We start from the raw sequence: 16,589 nt of genomic DNA on the forward strand, positions 1-16,589 counted from the left end.
CTTTTTGGCGGAAAGTTCTCTGAGGAGAAAATTCTCCTTCTACGTGTCTGTGTTCTTTTCCAGCGGATTTCTGCCCCGACAGAAACTTCGCCCTTCAAGCACTACGTTGAGGGTCTGCGTCACTCCCTCTGCCTCTGCAAACTCACGAACTGGAAATCGTACCTCTCCATCGTCTCACTCAAAGAGAGATTTCCTCGGATCTACGTCCTAGCAAGGACTGTGCAATCCCATCAAGGGGATTCGAATTGTTTCCAAGTGCATCTTTCGGCTTCACTGCTCAACATTGGATCTGCTCTTCTTGTTTCAAAATCAATCCTCTGATACCATGTGAAAATTCCTACACTCTGAAGGAACCCCTACCACAACAAATCTGAACCTACTTCACCTACTTGATTTTTAAATTACATTCATCAAGTTATTCTTCTGAATACTGAAGCAAATTACTTCTGCAGCCTAAACTAATTAAATATTTGATCTCATGAAACAAAAACTAGAGCAAAGAACAAGATACATAGGACACACTTATTTTTAGACACAATAGTCCTCGGAAAAACCCAATGCAGGAAAACCGATGCAACAGTTCCGAGGGTTTATTATTATGCAGGAGAAATATCTGAATACAAATCTAGGATGCTCATCTAGCAATCCTTTACAAAGAAAATACTGGCAAAAAATCTGAGTGAGTTTTACCTCACTTCACCCGGTAGAATTCTGGCTGATCCGACACAAGACTGGCTAACCCCGACTATTTCTGCGCTGGCTCTGCGTCAGCCCTGCATCACCTTCTTTTCCCTCTGCTTCAGCTCTCCCCGTTGTTCTGGCAGTTTCCTTTGTTCCGACAGTTCTGGATTCTACGTGACATACAACTTTTCTGTGTCAGCGCTCTCGGCTATTCCGCTGCCTCTCTACAAGCTCTCTTCGTCTCTCTGTTAGTATTCTCTAGAAAGTCTTTCTTCCAGATTCTCACTGCCCCTCTCTTGCAGAATGATCACTTAAGTCGAAATACTTAGCAAACCCTGCCATAGGAATCGAATTCTTGATCAATTCGTTCTCTCCGTTTGTGTTTCCAAATGAACCCCAAGCCTCCATTTTATACTTTTCTTGTTGAGTCTTCAACGGCTAAGATTAATTATCTAATCAATGACTAAGATTAAAACATGACTTGATCTGCCTTCTAGATCATTCTCACCCATATTTTGATTAATATCCATTAATATTATAATTTTCCCAAGTTTAGACTTAGGAACCCCATTAAAAATATTAATTATTTTAATAAAATACAATCCGGGTGGAATTTCACCAAACAGTTTCTGGGTTCTTTAGAACTCATGTGACTTAGCCTCTCCACCAATTCTCAAGGCTAGAGCACTTCCGATGCTACCAAAAACTAACATTAGTAGGCAAGAAACAACAAATTTGTTCTTTGTATAGGTCCAGGTGCACTTCGGGATACCAAGGAGCATCATTTCAGATAAGGACTCAAGATTTCTCAATGCATTTTGGACTACATTGTGGGAGAAGATGGACACGAAGTTGAAGAGCTCTACAACATTCCATCCAAAGACAGATGGGTAAAACATATGTAGTCAACAAGACATTGGTGCAACTTTTGAGGGGTTACAATCATAAACATCCAAAGACTTGGGAATAAACTCTAGTTTATGTACAACACTCTTATAACAGAGCAGTCCACACTTCTATGAGTAAGTCCCCATTTGAAACTTGTTTTGGATATTTTCCACCTTCACCTTTGGATATTGCATACAGACAACAAGGAGGAGTGATGGAGCACCTTACAGGGGATTCCTTTGTTAGTTTTTGTAGCATTGGAGTTGTTCTAGTCTCTAAACTTTGCGGAGAGGCTAAAACACAAGAATTTTCCATAACCCAGAAATCGTTTATGGAAATTCCACCTAGAAGTGTCTCAATTAGATTATTAGCCTATTTTTTAATATTTCCTAAGTCCAAACTTAGGAAAAGGGGTTAATTAATCAAAATTTATTGAGACAAGGTGTGAATAATCTAGAAACTTACACGGATTGACTCCGATATGATCTTAGCCCTTGATTAAGTTTATTCTTGATCATTGGAGTCCCAACAGAAGATTATAAGAAGAAGTCGATGGGTAGATGGAGAACACACACACTTGAGATTGATTTCCTTGGAGAGTTCGATTTTCCAGAGGCTGCAGTCGAAAAAGTTCGAGCTAGAAAAGGAAGCAGAGACAAAGAGGGGCAGGGAAAGTAGTGAAGCCAGAGGAATATTTTTCAGATCCGGTGAGTACTTTATAGAGAAGCTGCGCAAAAGCTTTAGAGGGCAGTTCGATTTGTTAAAGGAAGAAGTTTTTAGTTCCAGAGGCCAGAAAGGGGTTGCAGAGTGCCAGAGAAGTGCTTTCCAAGTCAGCAGTAGGCATGACAGCTAGATTGGTAGTCGATTCAGGAAGTGCGGGTGCCAGGTAGCTTTAGAGTGACGTAGAGCCTGCGTAGGCCTAGTAGGACAACTAGCCTTTTAGAGGCAGTCGAGTGCCGGGATTGCTCGGAGTGAGGGTAATTTCCCTCAGATTATTTTTGCCAGTATTTTCTCAGCAGGATAGCCAGTGTTCGACATCCAGATTGTACTCAGATAATTTCACTGCTGCATAATAATCTCTGTTACATGGGAACCGCTCCCTAGAGGTGGGAAACCTGTTCCAGTGGTTCTCGTGCTCCCGGAAGCTTTGGCACTGTATGGGAACGTTCCCTTTTCTGTGGGAGCTGCAATGGGAGCTTGAGAAAGTTCCGGGAGCTTTGAAGATTGTTTTTTTGGAGTTCTTGCGTTCCCTGGGGTTGGGGAATACAAAGCATGTAGAGAAATATGTTGAATTGCCCACAAAACATGAGGCTTTGTTGAAACCTTCGCAGGAAGAAAGGCCAAAGACATCCTTAACACCGATATCCTTAATTGAGAAACTGGAGCAATCTCTTGATGGGTTAAGGAAGCGTGTGACACCTCAATGTAAGGGCGATATCTGGGATGTCATGCTGATGAGTATTTATTTTTTTGTTTATGTATATGTATCGCAGAAGATTGTGTGCATATTGTATGTGGCAGTCAATGCTTAACCATTAGAGTCGCTTTACTTTTTCTCATAAGAATAACTAGAGAAACATAGGTAAAATTGTTCCTTTGTATTTTTAAGGCAGATTGTTTCAAATACTGGTCATGTGTCAGAAAACTGATAATGAACTTGACATTTTAATATTTTATATATATAAAAGGGAGAGATTCAGGAAGAGAGGCACCCAAAGAATATATTTATATATCAGAGAGATTGAATATTTAAATTGATTTTAATATTGGAATATTTTGATTTGATATTAATTTTGATTATTATATAATTATATATTTTTTATTTTTATGTTTTTATTTTTTTTATTATATAATATTACCATTCCTGATTAGCCGTTTCCTGTAAATTTTGGGGAAACCTCTAGCTGTTTCCGACACCCGTACCCAAGTTCCCAACGTTCCCACATTCCAGAAACTCATGCAACATAGATAATAATATAAAACCCTCAGCTGCTGCACTGATTTTCCCAAGTTGGGTTCTTCCAGGGACATTTGTCCAAAAATAGTTGTGTCAACTTTTATGTGTGGGTGCTAGCATATTTCTTAGTTTCCGACGCTATTATTTTCCGCAGTTATATTTTTGAAGGTTGCAACGTGATTTATTCGATATTTGCCATAGCCAATAAATTGTTAATTAATTAACAATTAGAAGAATTAATTCCAGTTGCTGCAATAGGATTTCCGTGATGAAATTTTCACAACCTTAAGGGTGGATAAAATTGTTGAGAAGATTAGGCACATCTATCTATAGGTACAGAAGACTTTGCAAAAGGCATAGGAAAAATACAAGGGTAGGCATGATCAACATAGGACAAAGAAGTCATTCAAGGTGGGAGATAAAGTATGGTTACAATTGGACAAGGAAAGGCTACAAGGTCCTCATAAGAAAATCAAGGGTCTACGATATGGTACCTTGAGATATTGTAAAAGGTGTGAGATAATGCCTATAGACTCAATCGACCCCCATACATGCACATTTACTGAGTGGTGAATGTAGAAAATGTGAAACTCTATGAGCCTTCCATGATCGATCAGGAAGACCTTTTTGTAGAGGACTTAGCATTAGATGCTCATGAAGATTTGATTGAGGATACTATTTTGCAGAAAAGGTCCAAAAATACAAGTCATGGGCAGTATGACTTTTGGAAAATTGGGTTGAAATGATAGCTTCCAAGTAAGGCTGAATGGTACTACAAGGAGAAGCTAGAGGAAAAATTTCCTCACATTGTTTAGTAAAAGCTTTTGGGGGCCAAAAGCCTCCAAAACTAGGGATGTATGATTAAGAATGGATCAATATGTTATTTGTCATCCATCTCGATGCTTTTAGTGTGGAAAATTTGGAGGAATCAACTAGCAGGTTGATTTCTACCGGCGGTTCTAGTTTGGAAAATTCCAGGTGAAGAACTTTAGGAGCCATTTTGAGGCCTTAAATGATTACTTTTTGTGGTCCTGACCTTATTAAGGACCTAGACTCCATAATCTACACACTGATACCTTTCCAACGACGCAAGAATCACCTTATTGGGAGGTAGTATGAGAAAATTATGCCTTTCAAAAGTTGACTTATCAAAATTGACCACCATAATTCGAGAGGGTGCCACGTCAACCCCATTATTCATGCAAAATGGATTAGCCATGTGATCATGATGAAGAAGACTTCAAAAGAGTCAATATTATAACTCTATTTCAGAGTTGAAAGAGTCAAACTTAACCACTAGTAGGGTATTGAACTCTATTGTAAATGGGCCACTAGGATAAAATGGGGTTACATCTATTCGAGTGCATTTTGCTCCATAAATGAGTGGAGTGGCAGGGAATGGATAGAGAGAGAGCAAACATAAAGGGTTTGTACTTCTTTGTACTTGCATCCATTTCCATTTAGAGAAAGAGTGAGTAAAGCAGCCTCACCTTCCAGCTAGGTTTTCTCTCGAAAGGGTTTTCCATGTAATGTCTTGTGTTATTATGGTTGCGAGTGATTGCATTTTTGTCTGCTCTATATTTTCTGCATTTTGTATACTACATGCATAAAAACAATAACTTAATAAATCCAAAAGCCTAAGGAAAATAACCCTCATCATATACAATTTGGATTTTCAATATAAATTTATCAGATCTGTTTTGATGAACTGTCCATTGGTATATCCACGACAATTTACAGATAAATGAGCCACTAAAATGAACACTCCTTGTAGGGATGTGCCGGAGAATGATACAAGGGGATGGGGATGTGCCTTAGTGTTCACTAGATTTTTTTCTAAAGATGAGGATACACTACACTCTTGCAGGTCATCCACCCCAAATTATGTGTCTCGCCTACCAATTGAGGCCTAAGGGAAGAAACATGTGATAGAGGCTTGTCTTGAAGTACTAAAAGAAGCATGAATATGTGGAGTGTTTCGTCATCTAAGAGGAGTGGCCCACTGTAGTTATCTAGGAATGGAGGACTCCTTGTTAGAATGGGGAGCCTTGTCACAAGATCTGAATCTACAAATCCACAAAGGTCTTGTCAGATGGGGCAGGAAACACCACGGTATCTGATGGATTTGGGCATTGCTGCATTGTTGTTGTTGGTTGCTAGCTCCTTGATGTCCTTGTCTAATAATATAACCAGAAAAAAGGATGTGATCATTTGAGTAACATTTGGGTGAGGAGGTGTCTTTAGCATGGAAGGGCAGAGCCCAAAAGCTGCCCTCTTAGACAGAGCCAAACACCTTTGGTTTATGAACCAAAAGAATATGAAGAGAGAAATCTGACACTCTGTGAAGAGGTAGTAGAACCATCCTCATATCTCGTAGTAGATAGGGCACTGGGAAACAAAATGCTCCTCCATATAGGCTTCCTACAAATGGCATAACTGGCATGTCATGCCCTGCTGTGGTATTCGATGGTTAATCTTGACTTGGAGCTTGTCTGAGGTCACTCAAAATTAGTAAGGGGTCTTGAGTGCATATATCCATTGCTGTAGCATGTATGGGTAGTGAACAACAAAGTTGTCTCTCAGGATCAAGATGTAATATCCCAAACGTGATATTTGACTAATTTTGCGGAAATTCAACTCAGCCAGAAATTCTCCATAAAAATTATCATTCATTTCATAGAACATTGCCATGGAAAAATTATAACGAATAGAATATGGCAAAATAACCACAAGATGAGCAGGAACAATCTCAGGTTTATTATAATAGATAAACTGGGGTTACATGCACATACAACCAAAATAGTTGAGATGAAAAGCTGGCCTCCAAGATAATTTGCTGCATTGCACCGACCCTCCAAACTGATCTGAATTGCATTGCTAAGCTCTACTGTGAATTCTGGATGAATTCACGAAGGGGAGATGGGTACTCGCCCAATCTCACTGAATCACCCGAGGGTTTCCGTCTTGGGGCTACCAATGAAGTAGAGAACCGGGTTCTCAACCTCTCATATAAGAGGAAATATCAAATCCAAGATGTCCTCTAATGGTCTCCTCTTTTTATAAATCTGATGGACCACTCTAGAACCTTCTATTTTATTATTATTTTAATCATGGAGCACTTTTCTCTCTTTTATTTCAATTAAAATATTCTTTTTAATGTGGGAAAATGGTAAATTGGCCGCCATGTCTCTTCAGGGCACTAAAAATCACTTCTAACCATCCCATCCTGTAGATCTTCTTGTTTCGATTCCAACAAGCTATTACACTAAGGTGTTTTGTCAAGTATTCCTCTTGGAATGCCACCTTAAGTGTAATTAATTGAGTTAGGCCCAATAATAACTGTTTTTCGAAAGTTGTCGGAATGCAACAAAACGAAAGGCAAGTTGTGTAGATGATGGAACATGCCAAGCGAATGCCATCGGATCCCATAGAAACTCCTCAAAACCCCATGAAACATCTCCAAAAGCCACTGGGCTCGCTGATGACATAAACCTACACCTATGACCTGTCTGCCTCCAACCCTGAAAGTCCATCTTAACAATGCCATAAGGAACACCACAAAAAGGAACATCGCACAAGAATTGCTCTGCATAAAATGCCATTGAGGGTCTCAGGCCCCCTTGGGAGGTTGAGCTGAGCGACCTAAAGAGAGTGCATGGAAAATTTCAACAAGCCAAAAACTTGCATTGGTTAAGTGTTTTCTTAGCAAATATCAGCAATTTAAGCTTGCTGATATACACTAAATGTTTAAAAAGAAACGATAGTGCATTTTTGATCTGTATTCAGCTAGACATCATTTGCTGATCTTTTTTTTTGGCACAGAACAGGAGGAGATTATTGCTTATTAGTGAGCATACTTATTGTTTTTATGATTTATCATCACTTTTTGGGCATATTTGCATGCTACCCATTTCTTGAACTTGATGATATTTTCATCTAATTAGTTTAGGACAGCAGTATACTTTGCTGATTTTAGGTTATCTTTACCTCGTAGGAGCTGTCATTGTATACCTTAGATCATTCTGGGAACCCTGTGGTTGGCAAAACACCATCCTGAAGAGAGAAAGGATTAGAGTGAGGTGACATTGGCTCTGTCCCTATACTCATGAACCTAACACAACTGCCCACAAGCCACACTAGGTGGGTTAACTGAGTTTCGAACTTGGGTGGGGCCCCAATATTGGTCAGCAATCTCTTTCTGGTGCGGGATGTCCATTGTTTGGCCTAGTCCGATGGGCCTTCATAGTTCATATTATTTGTTCATACTCGAAAATTATAGGACATAGCATAGACTGACTGTCTCTCGTATGTTTTGAGTCTTGACACATCCATTTAGCATTGGGCTCAAGAATTTGCCCTAGTGCCTAGGAATAATTTACTTTCCATCTTTCTACACCTTTTTAATAAGCTCTTTATCTTTATAATATTTTAAGAGAAATATAAATGGGTCCATACCTAAACCAGAATATTCCTGCTGTCAATTAACCATGTCAAAGCATTGTCAAAACTTATAGTAAATGTTGAAGACTTGTTAAATCTTTTCTAGTGCATGGAGTTTCGTTTATCAAATTGCTTACCCCTCAAGAAAGGAATCAATGTTTTCAAGTTATTTTCTAATTTGTTCTTCCCTTAACAGTTACAAGTGGCTGTGGGCAGTGGTCTTGGTATCATTCTAAATGGGATAATAGTTGCACAGATACTTATGTATAAACATACAAATGCAAGAGCTGGAAAGAAGACAGAGTAATGCTCTAATACTTTAGCTACTCCTAGTTCCTTTTGTGTATGGCTCAGGTGAGTTATTCATAATTTTGTTGGGCTTAAAGTGCTCATTTTCTGGAATTATTCATTCGTTGATTATATTCTCACATTACGTTGCTAATATGGATACAAGTAAATTGAATTGTCAAAGCCTTCAATTTGTGTAACTTCGAATGATTATATTTCTATATTCATCGACATTGCATGCTGGTTATTGACATCTAATATTTTTGAGTTTTATAGCTGTCATAGCTGACATTGACACTAAATGTATTTGATTCATGAAAACTTAGATTTGCAATTATTTGTTATAGTAAATAACCCTTTATGTATTTTTGTTATAAACTTATAATAAACAACCCTTTTATGGCCATATTTCCCTAAGTATGGTTTTGGAAAGCTAGAGGACTGTGCTAGCCTTGGGATGAGACTATCATACGTATATGTACTTTATCTTTATACATATATATGAAAGTTTAAGCTGTCCAAAATTGTCTTATGCAGATTTGGTTTTAAGCTATTTTATCTTCATGGTTTCTCATTTTCAGCACTAGTATGTACTATGTTTTGCTGATTTGACATAAGTTAAGGCTGAAATTGTTATGTGATTTAAGAAAAAGATAGGGAAGATTTACTGCTGTAATTACAACTCTCATAAAGTGAATTCCAGTTCTGTTTTTTGTATGATAAGATTGTCCTAGATGGTTAAAATTTGTTGGCGACTTGGCACACTTTGGTATCTTTCTATTTGGATTGTTAAGAGGTGAAATACTGTTTGTTGTTGTTGCTGTTTTATTTATATTTTATAACAGTCCTAAGGCTGAAGATTCACAAGGTTTTTAAAGGTGAAATTTTTGAAGTTGCATTAATTGCCCTAAGAACCAGAAAATTCTACACCATACAGCCCTATGACAGGTTCCTTACACTTATGACGCTTGCCATCTTCTATTTTTGGTCAATCTAAGGTCATGATGGATTCTATGACAGCTTTCAAAAATTCCCCTTACATGTTATAACACATTTAGGATGGGAGTTACATATGCTAAATAGGGCACATTGCATGGGGAGAGATTTCTTGTTACATGTGGTGGATGATTTCTTTCATGAAATATATGATCAACCATTACTTGTGTAACTGCTCTTCCTTCTCTTGTCAAGTTTGACTTAGTAAGGGAGGGCACACTAGTTAGGGTTACCAAGGGAGTGCCCAAGGCTTGTGAAAAGCCGTTGTAGCCCGGTGAAGTCAATGTTGTAACATTTTATTGTGTGAATGAGAAGATGGTGATTGTTGTTCCAAACTTCTATTTTCTTTCCACTGTATTTGTTGTTGATTTATTATTTCTAGTCTCTATCTATTTGCAGGGATGATCTCTATCTTCATAGGAATGTGATGTTTATCTATGGAGGAGTAAGGCTAGTAGACAAAAACATATAGAGAAAAGAAAAGAAAGTGCTTTGGGAGCTTGGAGATATGACAATGATCTTGGAAAAGGATCTCCTCAATGCTCAACGAGTACTGAGATGGAATGCTTGATCAAACGTGAAAAAAAGAAAAGCTAGGAAGGTAAAGATTAGGGAAGGTTTGCACTAAATTAAGGAGGGTGGTGCACCTACAAAGTTTTTTATTGGCTTATTTGAAAAGGTAGAACACCTCTAGTGTTGGAAATGTAACTAGTTTCGGTCTTCATAATTGTTATTGTACTCAGTTCAATATGTATCTTATGTAACAAACAAAATAAGAGAAGAAAAAATTATTATTTTAAAGCATGCTTTTCATGCTCTTTATTGATGGTCTTCTAGGTAAAAGCATGTTCTTCATGCTTCTAGGGTTTGTTAGGTCATAGGATTTATTGTCATGAGTCAAGAGAGTCAACATCATGTTTATAAGACCCTTTTAGGCAAAATATATCTTGTAAAAGAATTTATTTTGAGTCTAGAAAGTCCTGGAAACCTCCAAAGTACAAGTCAACCCTGGAAGCTTCAAGTCGGCCTAAAGGAGGGAATTCGACCCCTTGGAAAGGCTATATAAAGGAGCAGTTCGACCTCATTTGTGATTCACTCATCATCAAGTTCGATCTCAAGAAGAAAAGTTCGATCTGTAGTTGGGAAGTAGAAGAAAAGAAGAGCGAAGGTCTTGGAGGAGAGAAAAAGGGAGAAAATCTTGTTTTTGGGCTAATCTCTCTCACATGTGCAAAAAAGCAGGGTTTTTGTAGCTTCCTAGAAGGCCAAAATTGCAGGATCGAATTGTAGTAGGATAAGTTGCAGTATCGAGTTGCTAGATGAAGGAATATTTTGTCTTGATCTCGTTGACCTTGGGAGGAGCTGTCTTGCTCTAAGAAGGATCTCTTGAAGAAGCTGAATTAGGGTTTCTGCAGCAGCTACAGGGCTGGAGTTGCTAGACAAAGTTGCAAGTCAAAGTTGTAGGGTCAAAGCTATGGTCAAAGTTGCAGTTGGAAGCTGGTTGATGCAGGATTGAGCTGTGATATTGGAAGGGCTGACTTGGTACTTGGAGGACTTGGTCTAGGGTTTGGGTCTTTTTTGTCTCATTTGAAGCAAATTCTATAAGAAGAGAAGAGTTTCTTGGTTTTTCCCTTGGAGGTGTTTTTCCCTAGCTTGGAGCCTAACTTCTGTGTCCACTGTCTTTATTATTTTTTTCTCTTGATATTTGTTTGATGAAGAAGATCTAGTAAAGAAACACAAGAAGAATAATAAAGTTCACAAGCAGGTATTAAGGTCAAGGAAAATTGAATTTAATAGCTGCCATATAACATTTTCCCACATGGGATTAGAGCTAAGGTGAACAAGAAGGCAACTGAAAGGATTATATTATGGACACAAGAAATGTTTGCTAAGGGAAAAAAAGACCTATTGATCTAGAAGGTGTTGAAATGTGTAACTAGGTCCGGTCTTCATAATATCTAATGTAATCATGATTTTATATTTGATGTAAAGAGAAAAAGAAATTTATTATTGTCATTCTTGATGCATGGGTTTCATGCTCAAGGTAAATTTATTTATAGTTCAAGCACCCATCGAGTGCTTCTAGGGCCTGTCATTGAGTCAACAAGTCAATTGAGTCATTGTCATGTATGGAAGACCATTTTGGGCTTATTGTATCGAGTCAAAGAAAATTTATGTAAAGTCAAAAGTGTCATATATACCCTCCATGACCTTGTCATCATCCAAAGGACAAGTCGACCTTCATGAGTGGACAAGTCGGCCTCCAAGCAACTATTCAACCTAGAAGAGAAGCCTATATATAAGAGATATCGACCTCACTTGCATGACATCCATATTTTAGTTCTCAAGAAGTTTGATCAAGGCAAGGAAGAAGACCAACAAGAAGAGCGAGACTGTCATGTCCCCATTTTTATTCTTTTTCATAGTACAACCAGGGTGGATTTCCAGGGCAAGGGATGGCCAGGTCAGTGGAGCAGGTTTATGTCATCACAGGTCCCGATGGAGTTTTGAGGAGTTTTTATGGGGTTTGATGGCATTCCCTTGGCATATTCCATCATCCACACAGTTTGCCTTCCGTTCCATTGCATTCCGACAACTTTCAAAAATCAACGTTATTATTGGGCATAAGTTAATTAATTATGCTCGAGGTGGAATTTTGGGGAGATTAATTGATGGAACACTTCAGTGTAATAGCTCGTTGGAACCGAAACGAGAAGATCTATAGGATGGGATGCTGAGAAGAGACTTCCAGTGGCTGAAGAGAGTATGGTGGACGCTTTTCCATTTTCCTTAGCTAAAAATGACTTTAATTAGTCATTTAATTAAGGAAAAATAATTAATTGGAGAAAAAGGGCCAAAAGTGACTTGAGTGAAATAAAATAAAATTAAAAAGGTCACTTGATAAAGTCAATGGAGGAGCTTCTAGAATAATAATAAAATAATAAAATAAGATGCTTCTAGAGGCTTGGAGATCTATCCATGAGATCTATAAAAGAGGAGGAGAAGGTCATTTGGAGACATCTTGGATCTGATATTGTTTCTTGTATGAGAGGTTGAGAACCCGATTCTCTACTCCATTGGGAGCTCCAGGACAGAAACCCTTGGGTGATTCAGTGAGATTGGGCGAGCACCCATCTCCCCTTGGTGGATTCATTCAGAATCCACAGGTGTAGTGATTGATTTCTTGTTTCAGTTTGGAGGCCGACATTAGCATTATTATCTTGGAGGGCCATTCCCAGCTATTGTATTGGCATCTATTTCTATATAATAAAGCTAGATTTTGTTGCTGCATTTCTCATTGTTCTTCATGTTGTAATCCTTTAATGAGGTTTTCATGCAATTTGTGGGTTTATTTTTTCTATCAGATTTTGGGTATTTGGGTTTTTACATGGCAATCTTCTGTGAAGTGCATGATAATTTTGTGTGAAGAGTTTGTTCCAGATTTTCTTCATTTGGGACATTATAGTGGTATCAGAGCTTTGATCTTGGCTCAGCCTGTGGGTTTTGAGTTTCCAATTTTGGCTATGATGGTTTGAGGGTTTCGGGATTATTTGCAGTGATTCCGCAAGTGTCGAATTCTCCAATTTGCTTGCATTGACTATTTTGGGAGAAATTTGTATTGTCTATTCTACAAAAGTTTATTTATCAAGTAGACAAAATTCTTTCAAATTTGTCTTCTATTTAATAATTGTTTGACAAATTTAGCCAAATTATTTTAGAGTGGGGAGCAATTGTTTTATTAAAGAAATATTATGAAATCAAATGTTTTAAGAGGGTTGGACTTTTTATTTTTATGAAGGCCACAAAATAATTAATTGCAAAATACCAAGGTTATGGAGAGGCCGTAAAAGGCCAGAGATTTCAATTAAATTTGGCGACGACAAAAAAATTGTGAAGTCATGAAGGGAAATTCAGCAGCCAAACTGAAAATCGAACACGCAGGGCAAAAGAGGAGAGCATATCCTCTGGAAACCTGTAACATGAATTTATCTCCTACCAAGCCAAAATTCGTCATCCTCGGATTGTCGATCAAATTTATAAGTAGCACATAGGTCAACCCACTTGTACCAATTCGCTTCTTGTGGCTGGCCATACATATTCACAATTGCTGGTGGTCGATTCTTACTGTTGTAGCGATTTGCTGAGCATGATTTGGAAGGCGTGTTCTTGCTCAAGCTAGAATGAGGGTCAAATTATCAGATCCTCACACATTCGCTCAGGGATTCCATCAACGCAAATACCCATGCAGAAGTCGATGCCTATCAACAGAGAACCTTTAGGCCGAGATATTCTAGATTTAAGATTGAATTCCTGAATTTTGAGGCACATTTCTTGAACGGTGTTCGAATTGGGTTTTCTTGAGCCTCTCTTCTATCAGTCAAACATTTCAGATCCATCAAGCAAATCAGAGAAGCTAACTATCTGGGCAATTGGTGGTTTGAAGCAGCCATTGAGACAATCCTTCATAGAAGCCGAATTCTTCTTACAAGAAGGCAGAGTTTTTTTTTTGAAATTTAATTTCCCTCATCAAGGCAGCGTTTCTCAGCATTCTATAGAAGCCGGGAAACTCAATTTACCAGGATTGATGCATTGGAAGGCACGTCAATTTGTTGTTGTCTTGAAACTGGGGTTTTCTAGGAACTGATATCAAGCCTTTCAGCAGAGATTATCCTTGTCATAAGGTTGAATTATTAGCTCAAAAGGGAACAAATTTCCGTGCAAGGCAGTCACCTGTACGTTATTATTTCTCCTACAACTCATTTAGCAGAGGTCGAGACCAGTTCTGTTGGGTTATGCATGTTCCAGAGGGTGAAATTTCTATCATTCAAGAAGTTGAATTGCTCCATAAAGAGGGCCGAATTATTGTTGTTTAGGAGGACAACATATCTTCATCCAAAGGGTGAAAGTATACAGTGCTAAAGGCAACCATTGAGGACAGGGCCAAATTTGATTGAGGCTAAATATTAAGAACTGAATTAAAGGGGCCATATTCTTGTAGCTTCAACGTGGCTTTCACAAATCTAGCACTGAAAGTGTTCCATAACTCACACCTACAACATTTTTGGAAGTGAAAATCACCTGTAGCAGAGCATTGCTGTATGGATTGTTGTGGGCCGATATAACTAGAATTGACGGAACCACCATCACTCTATCATTGCAATTTATGCAAACCCAGGAGTTGAACTTGTATGCTGACTGGGACATGACCGGACTGTTGTTGGAAGTTGAAATTACCAAACTAATTTCTCATGCTGAAGACCAGAGATGCATAGCTTCCTGTAGCTGGCTCAGAGGACTGCACCTTGCATGCTGATGTTGGCTGAGGAACAACATTTTAATCAAGTTCTTTTATTTTTGTCACTATATCTCTATTGTCACTGTGTAACCTCTTGAGCAATTATTTTATGGAGAAAGGAATGTTTAATAAGCGCCTCTATCCATATATATGTTGCTAGTCCAATCTGATATTGTTCAATTGTTCTGAAGTGATTTTATGAGTTATATATGTTGCTGTCACATGCTACTTGAACCAGCTAAATTAACCACACCTCCGGCAATGCACATATAAACTGTTTGTTGAAACTCTTCATCGAGAAACACCTGTAAACTCAAAGAACACTCAGTGGCTTGATTATCACAAATGTTCTTTGTCCTCATTGAGCCAAAACATGGATCAAACCTTTGTAAACTCCCTTAATAAACTAGCAACAACAAACATCAGACCCTTCTCAAAAGGGGTCTATGCCATTCTTCAGAGAGAACAACCAAAGGATGTGCAGAAGGGGCAGGAAATAGGGCACAAAATATTTTCACTTGGGACAGATTTGAAGCACATGAGGGTCACATGGAAAGTCCTTTTCAAACTAGATGAACTAGATGCACTCCTTTCCAAAGTGAACCAGTTAGAAGGGAAGAAACTCATTTGGGCTCTAAGACCAGCTATGCTTGCTCTCATACAACCCAAGTTCTTGGAGGAACCTTGTGAAGGCATTAGACTTCAAGTTGCATCTTGTCTCAGTAGCATCATGAGACTGACTGCACCTACAATTCCTTACGATGATGATGTTATGAGGAGAGTTTTCAGACACAGTCATAGCGCACTTGCAGTCCATCTTATCATCACGTATGAGAGGTCGTGATGCCATTTGTCAGGAGTTGCACTCTCGATTGTTGTCTGTCTAGAAGAGAGAGAAGCTGGTCTCACCTGCTACTTATGAGCTGGCTGAAAAGTTGGTTGAGCAGAACATCGGGTTGTTCAGGAGACTGTTGACCAGGGAAGAGCTACTCAAGTTTGGTCGATCTTATAGCAAGAATGAGCTGAGGAGGAAGGGACTTTGCTTCATCTGCATATGACATTGGGGACCTGAACACTCATGCTTGAGTGACAGTGAGGAGATGACATTGATAGAGCAAGGAGATATTCATTATGTATGTTAGGATGAGGACTCTTCGTTGGACGAGTCCATGGGTTTGTACGATGATGCCTTTGAGAAGCACGAGCAGTCATGTGGAGATGATGGCAATAACCTAGAAATGCATCCTTGTGTGGTAAAGGAGTACGAGGAGCAACCTATTGTTCCTATGAGGGAAGGAGATCAAAGAGAAGATGAGCGACTGATGATTCAGCATAGAGAGCACATAGAGGAGCATGAGTCAGATGATACACACAGTGTGTGGGATGGGCCATTTTTGGAGAGTCAGCTAGTGGCTCATGTTGAGCCCATGATGGAGGATGAGCAAACACCCTTGGGGCCAGCCATTGGAGTGGAGCAGATAGATGTGCAGGCAGCCTCTAGGGAGGTAGTATTTGCAGACACTTGTCCTCAGGAGATGTTGGAGATTGACAGGGTAGTCTTGTAGGAGGCTAGTAGATGGCAGGAGTTGTTGGAGGTGGCAGTGCATCCATCTTTGGGTCTACCCATTGATGAGGTGCAAATAGATGTAGTGGCAGCTAGCAAAGCTGCAACATATTTAGGCAACAACCCTCTCTAGGAGTTCATAGACAGGGCTTGCAGCACAGTTTGCCCACTTTTTCCCATTAGAGGGAGAGAGGCAGGATTTCTTGGACATGTTTTGATTGTCTAGGTAGAGCATCAGGAGTTGAGCATGGACTAGTATCAGCATATCAGATGTATTTCTTGCACGGGAGTCCATGCATTGGATTAGCGAGAGATTATGAGCTGGTACCCTACTGGCGGAGTATCATTTTTAGTCAGAGGTATTGTATTGCAGGAGCCCTTAAAGGTGAGGAATATTATATGCTTTAGTTGGCAACAGGATGTACAATGGCCACTCATCAATATCTCAGCATAGCACTAGCATGATGAGATTGACCTTCGTT

The 16,589-nt window shown here is 39.0% G+C and overlaps 1 protein-coding gene across 4 annotated transcripts in view; it reads left to right on the forward strand.

Annotated features, from left to right (window-relative positions):
* LOC149262553 (Mannose-P-dolichol utilization defect 1 protein) overlaps nt 1–16,589 on the forward strand; it is a 269,403-nt gene that overhangs the window by 168,515 nt on the left and 84,299 nt on the right. For 3 of the 4 annotated variants that reach the window (XM_089424895.1, XM_089424900.1, XM_089424903.1), the window contains exon 8: nt 8,170–8,320. In XM_089424895.1, the coding sequence (XP_089281021.1) occupies nt 8,170–8,273 (104 nt within the window). In that variant the 3' untranslated portion in view covers nt 8,274–8,320. Of the gene's footprint in view, nt 1–8,169; nt 8,661–16,589 lie in introns of those variants that run through there. The other variant, XM_089424891.1, reaches the window with a different exon arrangement.

This window comes from Pinus tabuliformis, chromosome 6, assembly GCF_031772625.1.
Source record: "Pinus tabuliformis cultivar Carrire ecotype Pingquan chromosome 6, CPIR1, whole genome shotgun sequence".
NCBI lineage: Eukaryota > Viridiplantae > Streptophyta > Pinopsida > Pinales > Pinaceae > Pinus > Pinus tabuliformis.